Source organism: Hakea prostrata, chromosome 7, assembly GCF_041222555.1.
Source record: "Hakea prostrata isolate BN-2017 chromosome 7, UWA_Hpros_2, whole genome shotgun sequence".
Lineage (NCBI taxonomy): Eukaryota > Viridiplantae > Streptophyta > Magnoliopsida > Proteales > Proteaceae > Hakea > Hakea prostrata.
Genome location: NC_142606.1, coordinates 72,408,886 through 72,426,848, shown reverse-complemented (window position 1 = coordinate 72,426,848; position 17,963 = coordinate 72,408,886). Strand labels below are relative to the sequence as shown.

The window sequence follows — 17,963 nt, the reverse complement described above, 5'->3', positions numbered from 1 at the left end:
AGAGGGTGAATGGAACTCTGCATGCGTTCATGAAACTCCATTCGTGAATGGAACAAGACAGTCCAGGGTGGCCGTCCGGCCTCATTAACGCTATTTTCGTTACATCCAATGCCTAAAATGTTGTTCGTGATATTTCTAAATACCTCCGCCGAAGAACTGTTACTTTCGAATTCCCTCAGCCTTGTCTTGAACTCCCAAATAGGCTCCCATTCCTTCTGGCTTTCAGTGCTATCTCCCTTCCAATCACATTGGAAGTCCTCTACTATAACTTTACTTCTGCCCCAAAACCTATCCCTATCATTAAAAGCAATAATCCCATCCTTATCCTCCTTAGGTTTAGAAACAATTGCACTCCTAATCGTGACAAGTTGAGCCGAATCCTAGATTTAGGTGTCCATTTCCCAAACCTTGCGGCTAAAATCCAGAGATGAGTAAGCTCGGTGGAGTTCAGATAGCTTAGGCTATAATTTCTTGACAAAATTAATTTCAACATGGGAAGTAGATCGGATGGCTGGAACAGAGAAGGAAGAAGCCGAATCGATAAGTTCTCTAGCTCTCCGTTAATGGAAGTAGCGATTTTCTTGAAAGAGTTGGCCCTATTCCTCATCAACTAGCAAGCAAATCTGCATTAGATCTACCTCTCTCTTCCCTTCTTCTCCTCATTGTCTCCGTTCCCCCGGCGGCTCCCCCCCTTTTTTAAACCGATTAAATCACCAACTCCCTCAAACCTTTTGAGATGAAGGAGAAAGCTTTCTCTGCTGTTGTCGAAGAGGTTGAAGGTCCAGCTTCCGTTCGGATATTCATCAAGCCTGACTCGAAATGCCCTCTCTAAATCCAAGTTTCAAATTAGGGTTCCTCCGATTCACTATCAAGGAGAGTAGAGAACTTAAGGAAAATAATTTAAGCATAACTAGAAAACACAAGAAGACAGGATACTAAAGTGAGGACTTCAATGAACAATCAAATTCTCTTCTCAAGTCTTCTCATTTTGGAGATGTTTGACGTTGTGAGAAGGAAAATGCCAGCGCCGGAACTTGTTGTCGTCGCCGTTGGGATTCACGAGATCCGAGGAGAAAGTCGAAGAGACGAGGCACATGAGAGACTCCGACTGATTCCTGGCCATGGAGTCACCCACGAAGGCAATGTGTTTGTTCCAAACAAGGGAGAGGAAGATGGAAGGTTCGAACCTAGGCAACCTGCGTTGGCTTGGGTTTCCACCTCCAAAACATATAGTCCTTGTTTGGGCGATCATGGTTGAGGCAATTTTGGCCATCCTTGATGGTCCTGCAATTGCTGCCAGAGCCAAAGGTGGAGAGGTGAAGCAAAGGAGAGCCGAGTGAGGAGAGAGAATAGATTTGGGGATGAAAGAATGGTTTAGTGTTGGAAGAATAATGAGCATATGATTAGAATAAAACACATGCCAACCATCTAATGGCCCATTTGTTTCTCCTCATATTTTGGTAAGGCATTTTTGGAATTAAAGATAAATAAACAATGGGTTAATGGTTTCACTAATAGAATGGACTACTGTTTAATGAATGGGGTGTCTGTGTTTTTCAAACATAAAGTGGGGGTGTTAGTGCTTTAAAACAATTTGCTCTATTATATATAATTTAGATATATGACAGGCTTCAGATGCTAGCCATGAAGGATTCAAACTCTTAACCTTATACTATGAAGTATTGATCTTTTACTAATTACGCAAACCCTCGAAGTTGATTTTGTATAATAGAAACCACGATCAAATAATCAAGCAAATGGTATCAAACTCAAAACCATAACTATTTAGAAAAGAGTTTTTTTACTGGTACTAGTGACTCACTTTCATCAAAAGCAAATATTATTGGTTACCCATTGTTATCCATTCTATTAGTTTAGCAATTAAAATTACTATTTTGCCCATAAAGAGGGTGTTATGATTAAATTACCCTTTCATACTCAACCTTAATGCACCGTTTTTTTACTAGCATAAATGTGGGGTGGAAAATAGTTTGAAATAAACAACATTTTCTATGAAATCTCAAAGTATAACTTATTTAGTTCACTGGGGTAGAAAGTCTGTTGAGGTGGCATGCTAACTTTTCCACCATGCCTTTTTAGGACCCCACAAAATAGATGAAATTTTGTAGAAAAGTGTGAAAACAACAAAGTGGGACCACATAAGGGTATCAATTGTGTACCAAAACCGTTTAACCATACTGAATTGTTCCATCTAAAACCGCACCGTACCACTATTCAAAATGTACCGACCGAAAACCGAATTTCTTCGATATAGTTCCCATTTTAGGTACTCATACCGTCGTTAGTATGTCCCGAAACAGTACCAAATTAAGGGATATAAATGTAATTTTACAATTAAAAGACTTTACCTTTACCCTATCCTTAATTATATTTACTTGCTTTGTCCTTCACTCATCTTCTTAGATTTACTTGCTTTGTCTCTATTAATATCATATTATATCGATTGTTTGATCGCAATTTCATTAGGATCTTAATGAACTAATAACAAAAGTGGCATGGGATCGTTTGTACCAAAATTATACCACACTAGATACCGTGTTTAAACCGTTTTCTTGCATTGATTTAATACCAAATCCATAATGAACTGTTTTTGCAAATACCGAAACCGTACCATACCGTGTAAATTGGGTATGGTATAGGTCTGGTTTTTTGTATTCAAAACCCTAACATACCAAAACCATACCGATTGACACCCTTAGGACCACATTTAACATTTTTTCATAAAATCTTTTCCTTTTTCCCCACTCAAATACATATAGGGCCCACATGTTTATTTGAAGCTTGGGTTTGTCTAGGGGACTTTAATTCTATGCTTGAGTGGAGGGAGAAGCAAGGTGGGTTAAGTCATGATTATAGGGCCTCGTCCAAGTTCAGAAATATGTTGGATAAATGTGGGCTGATGGATTGCAATTCACATGGTCCTAAGTTCACTTGGACTAATAGAAGAAAGGGAAGGGTGAATATCAAATGCAGTTGGATCGATTACTTTCTAATGATGAGTGAAATAGGAAGTTCAAAAATTCTGAAGTCACAGTGCATGCAGTGGGGGGTTCAGATCATCTTCCCGTTTTATTGGATACCATTGGTCATGTTCCCCAAGGGGAGAAGCCTATTAGATTCGAGATGATGTGGTTTACACATGAAGACTGTCATAAAGTTGTTCAAGCGGCATGGAGTATTCCTTGTTTTGGTACATTGGGTCACAGGATGGAACAAAAAACCCGAAGTTGCAAAGATAAATTTAAAGAGTGGAATAGGAAATGCTTTGGGAATGTGAATCTAAAGATTCAACATTACATGAAGGAACTTATGATCCTTCAAGATTCCAATCCTTCAGAAGAAAATCAAAACAAAGAAGAGGAACTGCAAGACCTTCTCAAGCAACAATTGGAAAATGAGGAGATCATGTGGCTTCAAAAATCCAAATTTCATTGGGCAAAGGAAGGAGATCGTAACACCCACTTATTTCACTCTTCTAACATTAAAAGAAGAAAGCAAAATCGTATCTTGAAGCTAAAAGTTGAGGAGGGAAGATGGATAGAATCGGAAAAAGAAGAGAAGGAGGGAATTCAAAAAAGATACAAAGATGCTATGATGCTTGCACTTTCGGCAGTCCCATTGAAAGTGAACGATCAGATGAATGAGAAGCTATGTCAAATGCTAGATGAAGCTGAAATCAAAGCTACTTTATGGGGAATGTCACCTCTAAAGTGTCCCGGACCATATGGCCTCTCTCCAGGTTTTTACCAAAAACTTTGGCCCCTTGTGAAGAAATATTATTTGTTATTTAGTTCAAGATTTCTTTCTATATGGTAATTTGCATGTTTCTGCCAATGTTTCCTATGCATGGTTGGTCCCAAAAGTTGGCCAACCAGAGAAGGTGGATCACTTTAGGCATGTCTCAATTTGTAATGTCACTTCAAAGATCATGAGTAAAGTGTTGGCCAACATGCTTAAATGGTACCTCAATGAAATTATCTCCCCTCCCTAGTTTGCTGATTTCAAATAATGTGCTCATTGCACATGAGGCATTCCATTATATCAAACATAAGTCTAAAGAAGAAAAGACTAATGGATGTGAAGTTGGATATGAGGAAAGCATATGACAGGATGGAGTGGTGCTTTGTAGATAACATTATGACAACCCTTGGGTTTAGTGACAAGTGGGTTCACATGATAATGCAAATTATCACTATAGTCTCATATCAAGTCCTAGTCAACGGAAATCCATAGGAGGTAATTAAGCCATTCAAAAAGTATTAGACATGGAGGTCCTCTCTCCTGCTATTTTTGTGTTATGTACACAAGCCCTATCAGCAATGTTACATGAAATAGGCAAAGCACAGTTGATTAAAGGTATCAAGGTGAGAAATAGATCATATACGTTATCACATTTAATATTTTCAGATGACTGCATTATATTCTCTGAAGTGAAGTTGGAGGAAGTTCACAATTTGAAGGCTTGTTTAGAGTTCTATTGTAAAGTCAGTGGGCAGAACATAAATTATGAGAAGACATGCCTTACCTTTAGCCCAGACACCCCCTCCAAAATCAAGAGATGGTTCTCTTGCATTGAAAATTAGGTATGGCGAGGGGCCAAAGAAGTACTTAAGGCTTTCGGTTGAGTTTGGAGCGACTAAGAAGGATTTGTTCAATGATATTCAAGACAAGACTGCCAACAACTTACAAGGCTGGAAGAAGACGCTCATCTCACATGCAGGCAAAGAAATCCTCATCAAATCAGTTGCTCTCGCATTTAATTCATTTGCGGCATCTATTTTAAACTGCCTAACTCTCATCATAAAAAGATAAAGCAGGCTGTCACCCATTTCATTTGGGGTGGTAATGAGGAGCATGATAAGATGTGTTGGATCTCTTGAGAGAACTTATGCAGATCCAAGGATTGAGGTGGGTTGGGCTTTCGCGACTCAGAAATTCAAAACAAAGCATATTGTTAACTAAATTAGCTTGAAGGCTATGGGCTTATCCAAATGCTTATTGGGCCCAGTTCTATAAAAGGCTCTACTTCCCTACATGTGACTTTCTTGAAGCTGAACCAAAAGCTAATAATTCATGGGCGTGGAAAGGAATTTTGGAAGGAAAAAAGTTTCTGGTAGAATGGCTTAGTTGGAAGGTGGGCAAAGGGGATAAAATAGACCTATGGAGAGACAAGTGGTTATTACCTGTCCCAAATCAAAGACTAAAGCATCTGGAATTCCAGAATGACCAGTTGAAATGTGTGGCTGATTTAATTGATCCAAGGACAAGGAAATGGAAGTCCGATTTGATCAAATCATCTTTCCACCTAGAAGATGCTGAGGTATACTCAATATACAACTCAACTTATTTCCTAAGGAAGGACGGTCTAGTTTGGGGTCATGCCCACAATGGTATCTTCACATCAAAATCAACATACTACTTTATTTATAATTAGCTTGAGGAAAGTTGCCAACCTATAAAAATGTTGGAAAAAAGATACATGGAAAAACATTTGGAAATGCGACTTGGAGCCAAAGACTCGTAGCTTCTTATGGAGAGCCTGTGCTAGAGGCCTTGCTAATGGAGAGGGGCTGATTAAGAGACAAATGAAAGTGGATCCGATATGCTTAAGATGCGAGGAAAGCCTAGAGACTATTGATCATATATATTATCCTGGACTGCCCATTTGCTAGAGTGGTATGGGCCACTTCTATCCTTGGATATCGTCCTCCTCAAGATCTAAAGTCTATAAATTTATTGAACATTGGAAGAAAATGGGTCTGAAAGGTGAAAAAGGTAAAATGATGGAAGGTCTTGCTGCATATAAATGTTGGGAACTATGGGGAGCAAGAAACAAGCTACTGTTTGAAGGTTGTACAAGCTCACCACTGAAGGTGGCTTATCAAGCGCAAAGGAACTGGGAAGTGCACATGCAAGGAAAAAATAAAGGTAGGATTTCGGGAGTTCCCATCATGAAATCTAAAATTAACCTTCCCACTTAGTGGAGACCCCCAGAAGATCGTTTCATCAAGATTAATACAGATGCTAGCTCAAAAGGGGATTCTTCGGGGGAGGGTTTTGTATTTAGGGGTCATAATGGACTTCCATTAACTATACTCTTTGACCCCATTCCCTTTGATTCAGTCCTGTTGAGTGAAGCAATGGCAATTAGGGATGCACTTCTTCAAACCATCTCCAAGGACCTTTAGCACATCTTAGTGGAAACAGACAATATGGAATTATCCAACATCCTGAATTTGAAGGCCAAAGCTCTTGTGCTAGTAGTGGATGGGGTTATTGGAGATATTCTCTCCTTACAACCTTGTTTCCCTAATTGTACTTTTTCTTTTATTGCTAGATGTGATAACAGTGTAGCTGACTAACTAGTTTGGAAGGTCTCGTTCATTTTAGGCAGGACGTCTTGGCCATTTCCACTCCCTGGCTTCAAAATCTGTGTTTCTTTGAGGCTAGGTGTTTGGCCTTTGTTGAATGAAAGTTGAGTTACCAAAAAAAAAAAAAAACACAACTGTCCTTCAAAATTGTGAGTTCCACCTAATCTCAAAATAAGGTATGAGATAATATATTAATATTTGTGCCTAGGTGCACATTATGCATATGTGGCCTACCATATTTGAAAATTTTGACACTAATTAGTTATCAATAGACTTTTATACCATCCATGGATGGAGAAACTTGTAAAGCTTACAAGCTTCCATTAGAAGAAGATTGCAATGCCCATCTTCTAGTTAACCAATTCTAAAGATGGGTAATTTTCATTTAAATTCTTTAAGGTTTGATTCATGTAATTTTTAGTCCAAATAAAATGTAGTCGTGATAGTATGATATGATAATTGACTTCTTAATATTGAAAATATGTAGAATACTAACAATAAGATTTCTTAACATTGAAGACATGCAGAATAACATCCGAAATAAGTCGAATTTAATTGGTGCAGAAACAATTGATAAAGACCCAAGGTGTAGTTTTCAAACTAATAGTTTAGGCCCTTTTTTCTTAGTTGTTGACAAGAACATCAGATTTACTTACTATGATCATCTTGACTTGTTCACCTACTGAGCTTGATGGTTTCAACATGAACGAAGAGTTATCCAAAAATTAGTAAGTTTCGTAGGGTGCTGAGCTAGTGACAATCCGGCAACCATAAATGTAGTGTGAGTGGGATATTATCATATATGGATGAAATGGTAGGTGAGCCGTGAGCGAACAACTAATTATTGAAATTTCTGGGCACCTTCTTGCTTAGAAAACATTCAAAGTTCAAATTATTTTCAAAATTCAATCAATGTTAGTTGTGACTTGTAACCCGTCATCTGTCTGATTGACTGACTAACTCACCAATGAACTACCGAATGGGCGAACATCATTTATCCATTAAACTTTAACCAAATTTAAAAAATAAAAAATTATCCATTAAACGTAATTTCATTTCTTCAAAAAGCATTAATTAATGAGAAAAGAGAAACACATATATATAGGTTCTCACACTTTCGTTTTGAAAAATTACAGGGCTGTAACATGGCCGGGCTGGCTCAGGCTTTTGCAATCCCAAGTCCGGTCCTATATATTCTAATTATGCACATTTTTGTCCTGATCCTCATTCAAAGCTAAAGATTATTGTCCCTGACCCTAAGCCCTAAAGGGTCAAGCCAAACCCATTCTTGTCTTGATTGGCTCTAATTGACCCTGTCTATTGCCTTGATTGGCCTTGTTTCTAGCCTTAATTGGCCCTATCCTTGATTTGCCCTATACTTGGTCTTGTCCTCAGCCCTAATTGGCCTTATCTCTAGCCTTGTTCCTAGCCCTGGTTGACCCTATACTTAGCCCTAGCCTTGATTGGGTGTATCCTTGTTCATGTCCTAATTCATTGAGATCAAACATCAATGACAAAATTAGAGAGATGATTAGGACCAGAATCATGACCAAAATCAAGGCTAAGGTCCAAACAAAAAATTAGGGACGGATCGGAATGGGCTTGGCGAGCCAGAGAGTTATCATAGGCCCGTCATACCGGCCATTATATTTTGGCACTAATATGCCCTCAGGGCCAAAATCTTGAGTTCAAGCCGTATTCCAGCTCAAAGCAGGCTTAGGGCTGATTAAGGCCAAACTTGCACTCCTAAAAAATTAAGGATGAATTTGTGAACATAATAAAAAAAATTTAATGAAATTCAAAATCAATTATCCAAATTAATCAAGACGATCTAGTTCAGGGATGACCTCATGTTACATCACAACGAATGATTTTGTCATTTCTGGTGGGGAAAACTTGAATTCAATTGGACAACCCTTGAACACTAAGCAGAGAGAGAGAGAGAGAGAGAGAGAGAGAGAGAGAGTTAGGTTGATTTGGTCATCATTCTGCTTCCGCCAAATCTCAAGTCTTAATAACCCTATTATAATTAAGCTCTCTCTCCTAACCCAATAAATTAGTAGTGTTTACTACAGATTAGAAGACGGAATGTACAAATCCAGTGGGCAGGGCACACCGTGTTTGTTGATGGTTCACCATTTTGATAATATCTAAGTGGTTCTACCTGTACTTTCCACCAATACCAAAATAAAGCTTTTTCTGATGACAAAAACACATGATCTTTCTCTATTTTTTTTTTTTTTTTGGTAGTGATGATCTTTCTCTATTCAAAATAAAGCTTTTACCGAGATGTAATTTTAGTTATAGGCCTAATTTAGGAGTCAAACGTTCTTCCCTAAATTAGGTTACTTTCTAAAGTCTCCATTGAAAGGGATCCCTCTCACCTGTGCAAAGCATTCCTGATTGGTGAAGAGTTTTGTAAGGTTAAATTGAAGAGAGCTTGTTTTTTTTTCTTTCCTCGAGCGCCATCAGCATGGCCCAATGCCAAGTTGGGTAATTATCCCCATCAAGAGGAGAGGTAAGAAGAGTAGTCCATAGCCGATCAGAAGAATGAAGAAGTGAAGATAACTGAATGATCGAAGTAGTAATCACCATTAATTTGGAAGAGGCAGCAGTGGCTAAAGAAGAAGAAGAAGAAGCCATAACTGCTGACAGGAGTAGTGAAGATTGAATTAGATCATTGTATTATTCCCTTCCACAAGACGGGGAAAATATATACATGAAAAGAAAATTTCATTTCCTAATACTAGATATTATCTTTCTTAAAACTATTCCTATCAATTTGAGGTTACAACAAATATGTAAAATATAATATAAAATAAATAAGAAATATATGTATACAAAATGCATAATAAATGTATATGTGGAAGGATAACTCATAAAGATATGATAAGAGTCTCACATGTTTAATATGAGTTTTGATTTGATCCATTGTTAGATCATTACTTGGCTTATAAACTCATCTATATTTTTAATGAAAGATGTGGGAACCTCCATTTTACCTTTGTCTTGTTTGAGGTCCGGTGGTTACCTTTTTGTTATATATTGGTTTATTTGTTTTCTTGTATTATAGTTTAATTATTAATGGACTTCTGTTCGTTATGAAATGACTAATTTACTATTGTTCCTCCTTCTAATAGTGTTGATAAGCTATTAATGTTGGATGTTATGTCCATTTTAAAATGTCTTAGAATTTATTAGAAGCCAAAAGATAATATTACTCTCATTTTAAAAAATCATATAGAATACTAATTTTTTGCCCTTATATTATAATCATTTTGATTCAAAGAGTTTGATTTTGATGAGAATAATAACAAATCTTAGAATTATTTTGAGGTTTTTAAAAAGTATAAAGATGCCTCTTTCATCTGTGATTGAGGCTTGGAGTCACTTGGGAGTAGATAAGAAGGATAGATAGAGGCTTTCAAGCATAGAACAAAATTCGGTCAAAACTTGTGAAATTTCGATTGAAAATTTTCATTTTGGGAACCTTGAAACAAAAAGTAGAGGGCCGAAAAAATCTCAAGTTTCGATTTAAACCATTAAAATTTCGTTGAAACTTGTTGAAACCTCAAAACCTGTCGAAACCTGGTTTAACCTAGCTGGTTCATGAGAAAAAATAAATCCTAGATTTCATGAGAAACATGGGAAATGGAAATCTGGGACTTTTTCCTGTAAGTTTCGTAGCTTTCCCAAATTGTCAATTTTTTTGTTTCTTTCATGTTTCCCCAAATACCACGGCAAATGCCCCATCCATCATGACTTCGTTATCCAAATTCCGTATTCTCTTAGACTGGTTATCATAAGCATATTGATGGCCAGACTTACAAAGTTACAGTTGTCGATTACTTTGACAACCATAGGCATAAAATGTCATGGGATGCCTATGTTTGTTGGTTGGAGGAGAGGATATTACAAGCATAGTACTACTCATCCCACATGATGGATCCACCGAGGCACTCCTCCTAGCACTGAGTTGTACTTTCTTTTTATTGTCAGTTACTTTATGTTTGATGTTTTGAAGTCAGAAATTATTTATTGAATGTTATGTACTTAAGTAGTTAAGTTTATAATGTACTTTTCAAACAACTCTACATTGATGTTATGAACATTGAATGACATATCTACATCGATTTTTTTAGCAAAATACAGTCAATTTGCTATTTATAATCTAAATAGCTTAAATGTAGAGTTTCACCCTAAAATACTCCCTAAAACCTGTCGAAACTTGCACAAAAAGTCCTAAGTTTTCTCGAAAATTTTCAGTTTCCCATCTAGGTTTTTCATTTTCACCTGATTGAAACTTGAATTTCCCTCAAATATTTTTCCATGCTTTCAGGAATGGTAGTTCACATTTGTTCGTGTTTATGATAGGCCAGAAATAGGATGATTTTTGAAGGCTCACTTTAATCTCCAACATATATTTTGCACGCAGCACAAAGGTTATTTGAGGAGTATGTCTCTACAATTGGTAAACTGGTGATTATTAACCCTACCCCTTTGGAGGAGGAACCAGTTTCTCAACATTGATCTTCTCCTCCTTCGGGGTTTATGAACCTTAATACCGATGTTGCCTACAAGTGAGAGTAAGGAGGCTTGGTATATTTGATTTGAGGAGCTAATGATGTATGCATTGCTACTGTTTATGCTTCCTTTCTCTTCCAGACGTAGCTTGAAGGTGAGGCGTCAGGGATTCAAGAAGTTTTACCATTAGCCATTGCCGAAGGCATTGACAATTAGCTCATTGAAAGTGACTGTAAGCAGTTCATCCAGATGCTATCCCCTCAGGCTCCAATGTCTATGGACCTCTTAGCTATAGTTGAGGATATCCACCACTTGGCATCTACATTTGTTGCTTCTTCTTTTTCTTTTATTCCAAGTGATTGTAACGATGTAACACATTAATTCCCTTGCCCGAAAGGCAGTCACCTTACTAGGAAGGACCGATTGGCCGCTTTCAACCTCTTAGTTGTCTGCCTTCAGTAGGTTCGACACCTTGAAGTTTTTTGGTATTAATAAATGAGTTTTCTTCTAAACCCCCCCCCCCCAAAAAAAAAAAAAGTATAAGGATGCCACACCATTATATATAATGCATAAATGATATACATGAATATTATGGTTAAACTAGTCAGCCGTCAGTCCAGACCAGTTCATCGGGAGGTTCAACATCTAGACCATGAACAACTCAATTGGGACCATGAAAATAATTTGACCTATGAAGTCCAAATAGGAACATCCGATGGTGCAAGCTGATAAATTGTTGACATAAGCATCAGACACGTATCCAACTACCTATGAATAGGGTAAGCATTGAAATAGAAGTATGTCATACGACATCACATCGAATTGACTTAGAAATTTCATCGTCATGTCCACTATGCTTTTCTCTATTTGAGCTCCCTACAACTCTTGCAGACGACTACATCTTCTGTAGCTTGACTTGACTGTTGGAGGCGGCTCACCGATCATGCTGATCGATCAACATTAAATGATTTTCTTGAGTGTTTATAGAAGAATTGAGACTGATCTACAAGCTCAACTGGTTCGAGCAAAGAAAAACCTTTGCATCACATATCCTCTATTACATGAAAAGAAAAACAAAAATCTCTTGATGAATTCCTCGTTCTCTCTAAACCTCCTCCAAGTTCTAAGTTTCTAACCTTGTCACCATCCTATCCTTAGTCAAAAGTCAAAAGTATGCTTCCATGCCCGTAATTGATACAATTGGATTTCGACGTCAGCTCGTAGTAATCGACAAACCCCAACGTCTACGAAGCTCCACGCCACACCACGCTGCCAGCTTCTCCCGTTACGTTCGAAGTTCTAACTTCTAAGCATTCCTTGTTCCCCAAGGCAGACAAGTAACGTGACTTCAGTCCTACTACGGACTTGAAGAAGAAGAATAAGAAAAAATTGCAAAATCTAGTGAAGGATAAAGTGGGACCCGCAGATCTCACACCAAATGTGGAGGTGGAGCCCACTGTTTGTTTACTCTCCGTGCGTTACGGGTTCACTTTCTCCCTCCTCTGCCGGTCTCCTTTTCCATTTTTTCTAATTTCTAATTCCACAACCACGGGCTTTCTCTACCTGTCTTCCGTTTTCTACTTCGACACCGTGGGCGGCGGACCAGCGGCGGCGATGGAGGATCTTGTCATCACACTATTTGACATTCCCCTTCAACTGTGTTCAACTTTTACAAGAGGAAGCAAAAGAAGAAACAATGGTCTGAGTCAAAGCATACCCATTAAACACAATACCGTAGAACGTATACTTTAATGGAATTCAGAAAACAATTTATTATGAAAAATAGCCAAATTTTGTTTCTTTTCTCAACACGCTCAAGTTTCAACTCTTGGATTTCTAATCTTTGAGGTTGGTGAAATTTTGTTTTGAACTATGAAAAACTGTAGACAAAAGTAATAATAATAAATGCGCAGCGGTTTCCAAATGGAAAGCGGTTTTGAGAAAGCAACACTGAAACAAGAGGAAGCTGCTGGCAGGTGTAAAATTTCCCTCACATGTACAGTAGAGAGAGAGAGAGAAAGAGAGATATGGGCCCTCTTCCTCTTCCTCTTGGACCGCACTACCATTTCTAAGAACTTGAAATTTGCTATATAAACCAACCCAGAACTGCTCTTCTTCCCATTCTATCTATTCTCTGTTCTCTATCTATTCTTGTTGCGTTTCTGCGTTTCTTTCTCTTTGTATTTGTATTTGGGAGATCGTCGTCTTCTTCACTGGTTTCTTTATCTTTGGTAGGTAAAACAGTGTTTCGCTTCAGCAGCTGTGGCTTTAATTTTCATTTTCCAGAATATTCTTGTTTTCAGCTTTGCATTTCCATTGTTAGAATTAGATAATTGATCCCAGCATCTTTTCTCTTATTTTCCTTTTCTGGGTTTGAGAAGGGGAGGGTCGTAAAGGGAAAGTGGTGTAACAAGATCATGGATCATCCATCTATAAAAGTTATTTAAGTTTTCTTGAATTACAAGAAAAAAGAACAAACACAGAGCTTGGACAAAAGCTTTGTAAGATTCAAATCAAGAAGATATCCGTCTGAATATTCTTGTTAAAATTAAGTTCAAGGTGATCTCATGCAGTCGTTTTTTTAGCAATGGGACCCTTATCGATTCAATGTATCTCATTTATTTCCTTTCTTTTTTTTCTTCTATCGCAAGACTTTTGCTTTCCCACATGCAACTGTTACTTATTTTGATCCTTAATTTCCTCTTTTTTGGGCTCCTAAATTGCCATTTTCTGAACTTGTTCTGCACTCTTCTCTAGTGAATCTAATCAGCAATTTAAGTATATAAGCTCGAGGATCAATCTTTGTGTTTTTCAAATTAAATGTGGAGTTTGGTTTAGAATATTTTCCCTTCAAAAGGTTGCTTTCTGCAATTTAAATTGATTTCCTTGCCGCAGCTCCCTTAAAATCAGTATTTCTGGAAGTACAGATTTTTAATTATTTCTTGTTCACTGGTGTTGCAGTCCGAGGTTTAAGAAGTTAAGGCCATGGCCGAACGTGAGCTTACTCGATCTCACAGCCTTCGAGATCGCCTGAGCGAAACACTGTCTGCTCATCCCAACGAATTGTTGGCCCTCCTGTCAAGGTATTGGTGATTTCTCATCATCTTTTGGCTTTTGGTTTCCTTTACATTTGCTGATATTTCCTCTGTTTCCTCCCATGGTTTTGGTGTTTAAAATTCTCCACTTGGTGTCATTTGATCTTGTAGACTGGAAAGCCAAGGGAAGGGAATTTTGCAACCCCATCATCTGTTGGCCGAGGTTGAAGCAGTAACCACAGGGGACAAGCAAAAACTGAAGGATGGGGCGTTTGGGGATATTTTAAGATCCACTCAGGTGAGTTTGATTGCACCATCTACCTTATCAAGGCTTATAGAATTATCAATTTGCGTGAAGATCACTTCTTTTTCTCCAATTTAGGAAGCCATAGTCTCGGCTCCATGGGTTGCACTTGCTGTTCGCCCAAGGCCTGGAGTTTGGGAATATTTACGTGTGAATACCAACGCGCTTGTTGCAGAGGAGTTGACTGTGCCTGAATATTTGCAGTTCAAAGAAGAACTTGTGAATGGTGGAAGGTAACTTGGACTTCCTTATGTGCTAACTTACTTAACTCTTGCATTTCTCTGAAAATTAATTGCTTTCTCTGTATATACATGCAGTGAGAAAAATAACTTCATGCTTGAATTGGACTTTGAACCATTCACTGATTCTTTTCCACGACCAACTCTGTCGAAGTCCATTGGAAATGGTGTGGAGTTCCTCAATCGACACCTCTCTGCAAAAATGTTCCATGACAAAGATAGCATGCACCCACTGCTTGATTTCCTGAAGGAACACCACTTCAAGGGAAAGGTAAGCTCATTAGTGCAGATTTGCAATGCTTCACTCTCAGTTTTGACTATAAAATGCAGAAATTTGAAGTCTATCTTTAGATCGATGCTTCTGAATTTTATGTTAACACTATTTTGATGGGCTTTTGCAGACAATGATGTTGAATGATAGGATACAAAACCTTAATTCCCTTCAAACTGTTTTAAGGAAGGCAGGGGAGTACCTAGCCACTCTCGCTCCAGAAACACCTTACTCTGAGTTTCATCACAGGTTCCAAGAGATCGGCCTAGAGAAAGGGTGGGGTGATACTGCTAAACGTGTCCTTGAGATGATTCATCTGCTATTAGATCTTCTTGAGGCACCTGATCCATGTACTCTTGAGACATTCCTTGGGAGAATTCCGATGGTTTTCAATGTTGTGATTCTTTCTCCTCATGGATACTTTGCCCAGTCTAACGTGTTGGGCTATCCTGACACTGGAGGACAGGTATGTCTACACATTATGGAAGATTTTGACCTCCTCAATTACCTCAACATTATTGAGTTACAAATTCTTCATTTTGGATCTCTCAGGTTGTTTATATTTTGGATCAAGTTCGTGCCATGGAGGCAGAGATGCTTCAACGCATCAAGCAGCAAGGACTTGATGTCACCCCTCGAATTCTCATTGTAAGATCCATGACTGTCTTGATGTTAATTTGTCTAATATCATTCTCTGTCTTTTCCCTGTTTGATCTTTGGTCTTGCTTTCAAACCTAGGTTACTCGACTGCTACCTGATGCAGTAGGGACTACTTGTAATCAACATCTTGAGAAAGTTCTTGGAACAGAGCATACTAGCATTCTCCGAGTTCCTTTCAGAACTGAGAAAGGGATTCTTCGTAAATGGATCTCTAGATTTGAAGTATGGCCATACTTGGAGACATTCACAGAGGTAAACTGTGATTCAGATTACTGTTCTTCATGATGCATGTGTTATGCCTTGATGGCTTTGGCTTTGCTAAAAAAGACTCTGTTACACTTGCTCTGTTATTAGGATGTTGCAAATGAAATAGCTGGAGAGATGCAGGGCAAACCAGATCTAATCATTGGAAACTACAGTGATGGAAACCTTGTTGCCTCTTTGCTGGCTCACAAGTTGGGAGTCACACAGGTGATGCATGTTTTGAATCTCTCTGCTTATCACATTTTACTTCGGCAGCTAAGAGATCTGATCATGTTTTCTTTTGCTCTGTAGTGCACCATTGCTCATGCCCTTGAAAAGACCAAGTATCCAGATTCTGATATATACTGGAAAAAGTTTGAAGAGAAATATCACTTTTCCTGTCAGTTTACAGCTGATTTAATTGCTATGAATCATACTGATTTTCTTATCACTAGTACTTTCCAAGAGATTGCTGGAAGGTATCTTTGCCTGTGCTCTGCAGTCATCTTGTGTAATTTGACTAATTTAGTACCTTGTTTTGGAGGTCCTAATACTTAATGCTTTTAATGTTTCAGCAAGGATACTGTTGGACAATATGAGAGTCACACTGCATTTACACTCCCTGGACTCTATCGGGTTGTCCATGGTATTGATGTATTCGACCCCAAATTCAACATTGTTTCTCCAGGAGCAGACATGAAAATCTACTTCCCTTATTCAGAAAAGGAAAAAAGACTTACTGCCTTCCATCCTGAGATTGAGGAGCTTCTTTATAGCCCTGCTCAGAATGGAGAACACATGTGAGTTTTGGTTTGTTTTGCCTTAGTGTTCTGTTGTTTTTTTTTTGCCCCCCTAAAATTGAAGTCATTTCATTGGGAAATCTGCAGAGGTACCTTGAAAGACAACACCAAGCCAATCATTTTCTCAATGGCGAGATTGGATCGTGTGAAGAACATTACTGGATTAGTCGAGTTGTACGGTAAGAATTCGCGACTGAGAGAGTTGGTTAACCTTGTCGTTGTGGCCGGTGATCGGAGGAAGGAATCAAAGGACTTGGAGGAGCAATCAGAGATGAAGAAGATGTATGATCACATTGAAACATACAAGTTGGATGGGCAGTTCAGATGGATCTCTTCCCAGATGAACTCCGTGAGAAACGGCGAGCTCTACCGATATATAGCAGACACAAGGGGAGTTTTTGTACAGCCTGCTTTCTATGAGGCTTTTGGTTTAACAGTTGTTGAGGCCATGACCTGTGGCCTGCCAACAATTGCAACACTACATGGTGGTCCAGCTGAGATCATAGTTCATGGAGTGTCTGGCTTCCATATCGATCCATACCAAGGGGACCAGGCTGCTGAACTTCTAGTGAACTTCTTTGAGAAGTGCAAGGAAGACCCAACACACTGGGAGAAGATCTCACAGGGAGGCCTTCGGCGAATTGAAGAGAAGTAAGCCAAAAGCTTGCATGTCAGATATGTTAGAGGAAGATGACAACTTAACTTACTCTCCTGCTTTTCTTTTCTGTTTCACAGGTATACATGGCAGATATACTCTGAGAGATTGATGACATTATCTGGGGTCTATGGCTTCTGGAAGCATGTCTCTAAGCTTGAACGCCGAGAGGCCCGGCGCTATCTTGAGATGTTTTATGCTCTCAAGTATCGTAAGTTGGTGAGTTTCTTTGCCTATGATCTCTTCAATTGTGTTACAGTTCTCTAACTTGTGTTGCTTGTTCTTGTTCATTCCTGTAAGTCATTTGATGTGTGTGTGTTTTCAGGCGGAATCAGTTCCTTTGGCTGTGGATGAGTAGGTGGTGGACGGAAGCAGTGGAAGTAAACCGTGAAATAAGCCGTGAATGAAATAAATGTCATTTGTTTGAGATTTTGGAACCACAAGAGATGTGTTCCCTCCCCCCACAACCCCGTTTTTTAATTTTACTGGCACTGCTACTTTCTACCATTATGTCAAGCATTATTTTTCCTTCCCATTTTCCCCACAAATTGTTGTGGTGCTTGTGTGTTTTTCCTTTCATGATCTTAATGCAAATTCCAATTTTGAGTTTGTTAATGGTGCTTGCATGGCTTTGCAGTTTCCATCTTATTTTGGTAAATTACATGTGAGTTCTTTAAGCTTGGGGTCACTCGATAAAAAAACATTTTTTGTTGTTAACTACTCATCTAGCCGTTTGAGCACATTCACAAATGGAGTCTGCTTAGAACTAGAATAACATATTCACCCAAGTATGAGAGATGCATGTGGCCAATGGAGGAATAGTAGGATGGTTAGAAATCT

General features: G+C 38.5%; 1 protein-coding gene across 2 annotated transcripts; it reads left to right on the top strand.

The window, feature by feature from the left end:
• Nucleotides 1-12,971: 12,971 nt before the first annotated feature.
• Nucleotides 12,972-17,730, top strand: LOC149012005 (sucrose synthase-like). 2 transcript variants are annotated; one of them, XM_089161278.1, is made up of 14 exons: nt 12,972-13,147; nt 13,878-13,999; nt 14,123-14,249; nt 14,334-14,488; nt 14,573-14,765; nt 14,896-15,231; nt 15,318-15,413; nt 15,504-15,677; nt 15,780-15,896; nt 15,981-16,147; nt 16,244-16,468; nt 16,556-17,119; nt 17,204-17,342; nt 17,449-17,730. In XM_089161278.1, the coding sequence occupies exons 2-14, from the start codon at nt 13,902-13,904 to the stop codon at nt 17,479-17,481; spliced, it is 2,424 nt and encodes an 807-aa protein (XP_089017404.1). In that variant the 5' UTR covers nt 12,972-13,147; nt 13,878-13,901; the 3' UTR covers nt 17,482-17,730. The 2 variants fall into 2 exon arrangements, with proteins under 2 accessions (XP_089017404.1, XP_089017405.1); XM_089161279.1 differs by lacking the exon at nt 12,972-13,147 and adding an exon at nt 13,500-13,773.
• The last annotated feature ends 233 nt before the right edge of the window (nt 17,731-17,963 follow it).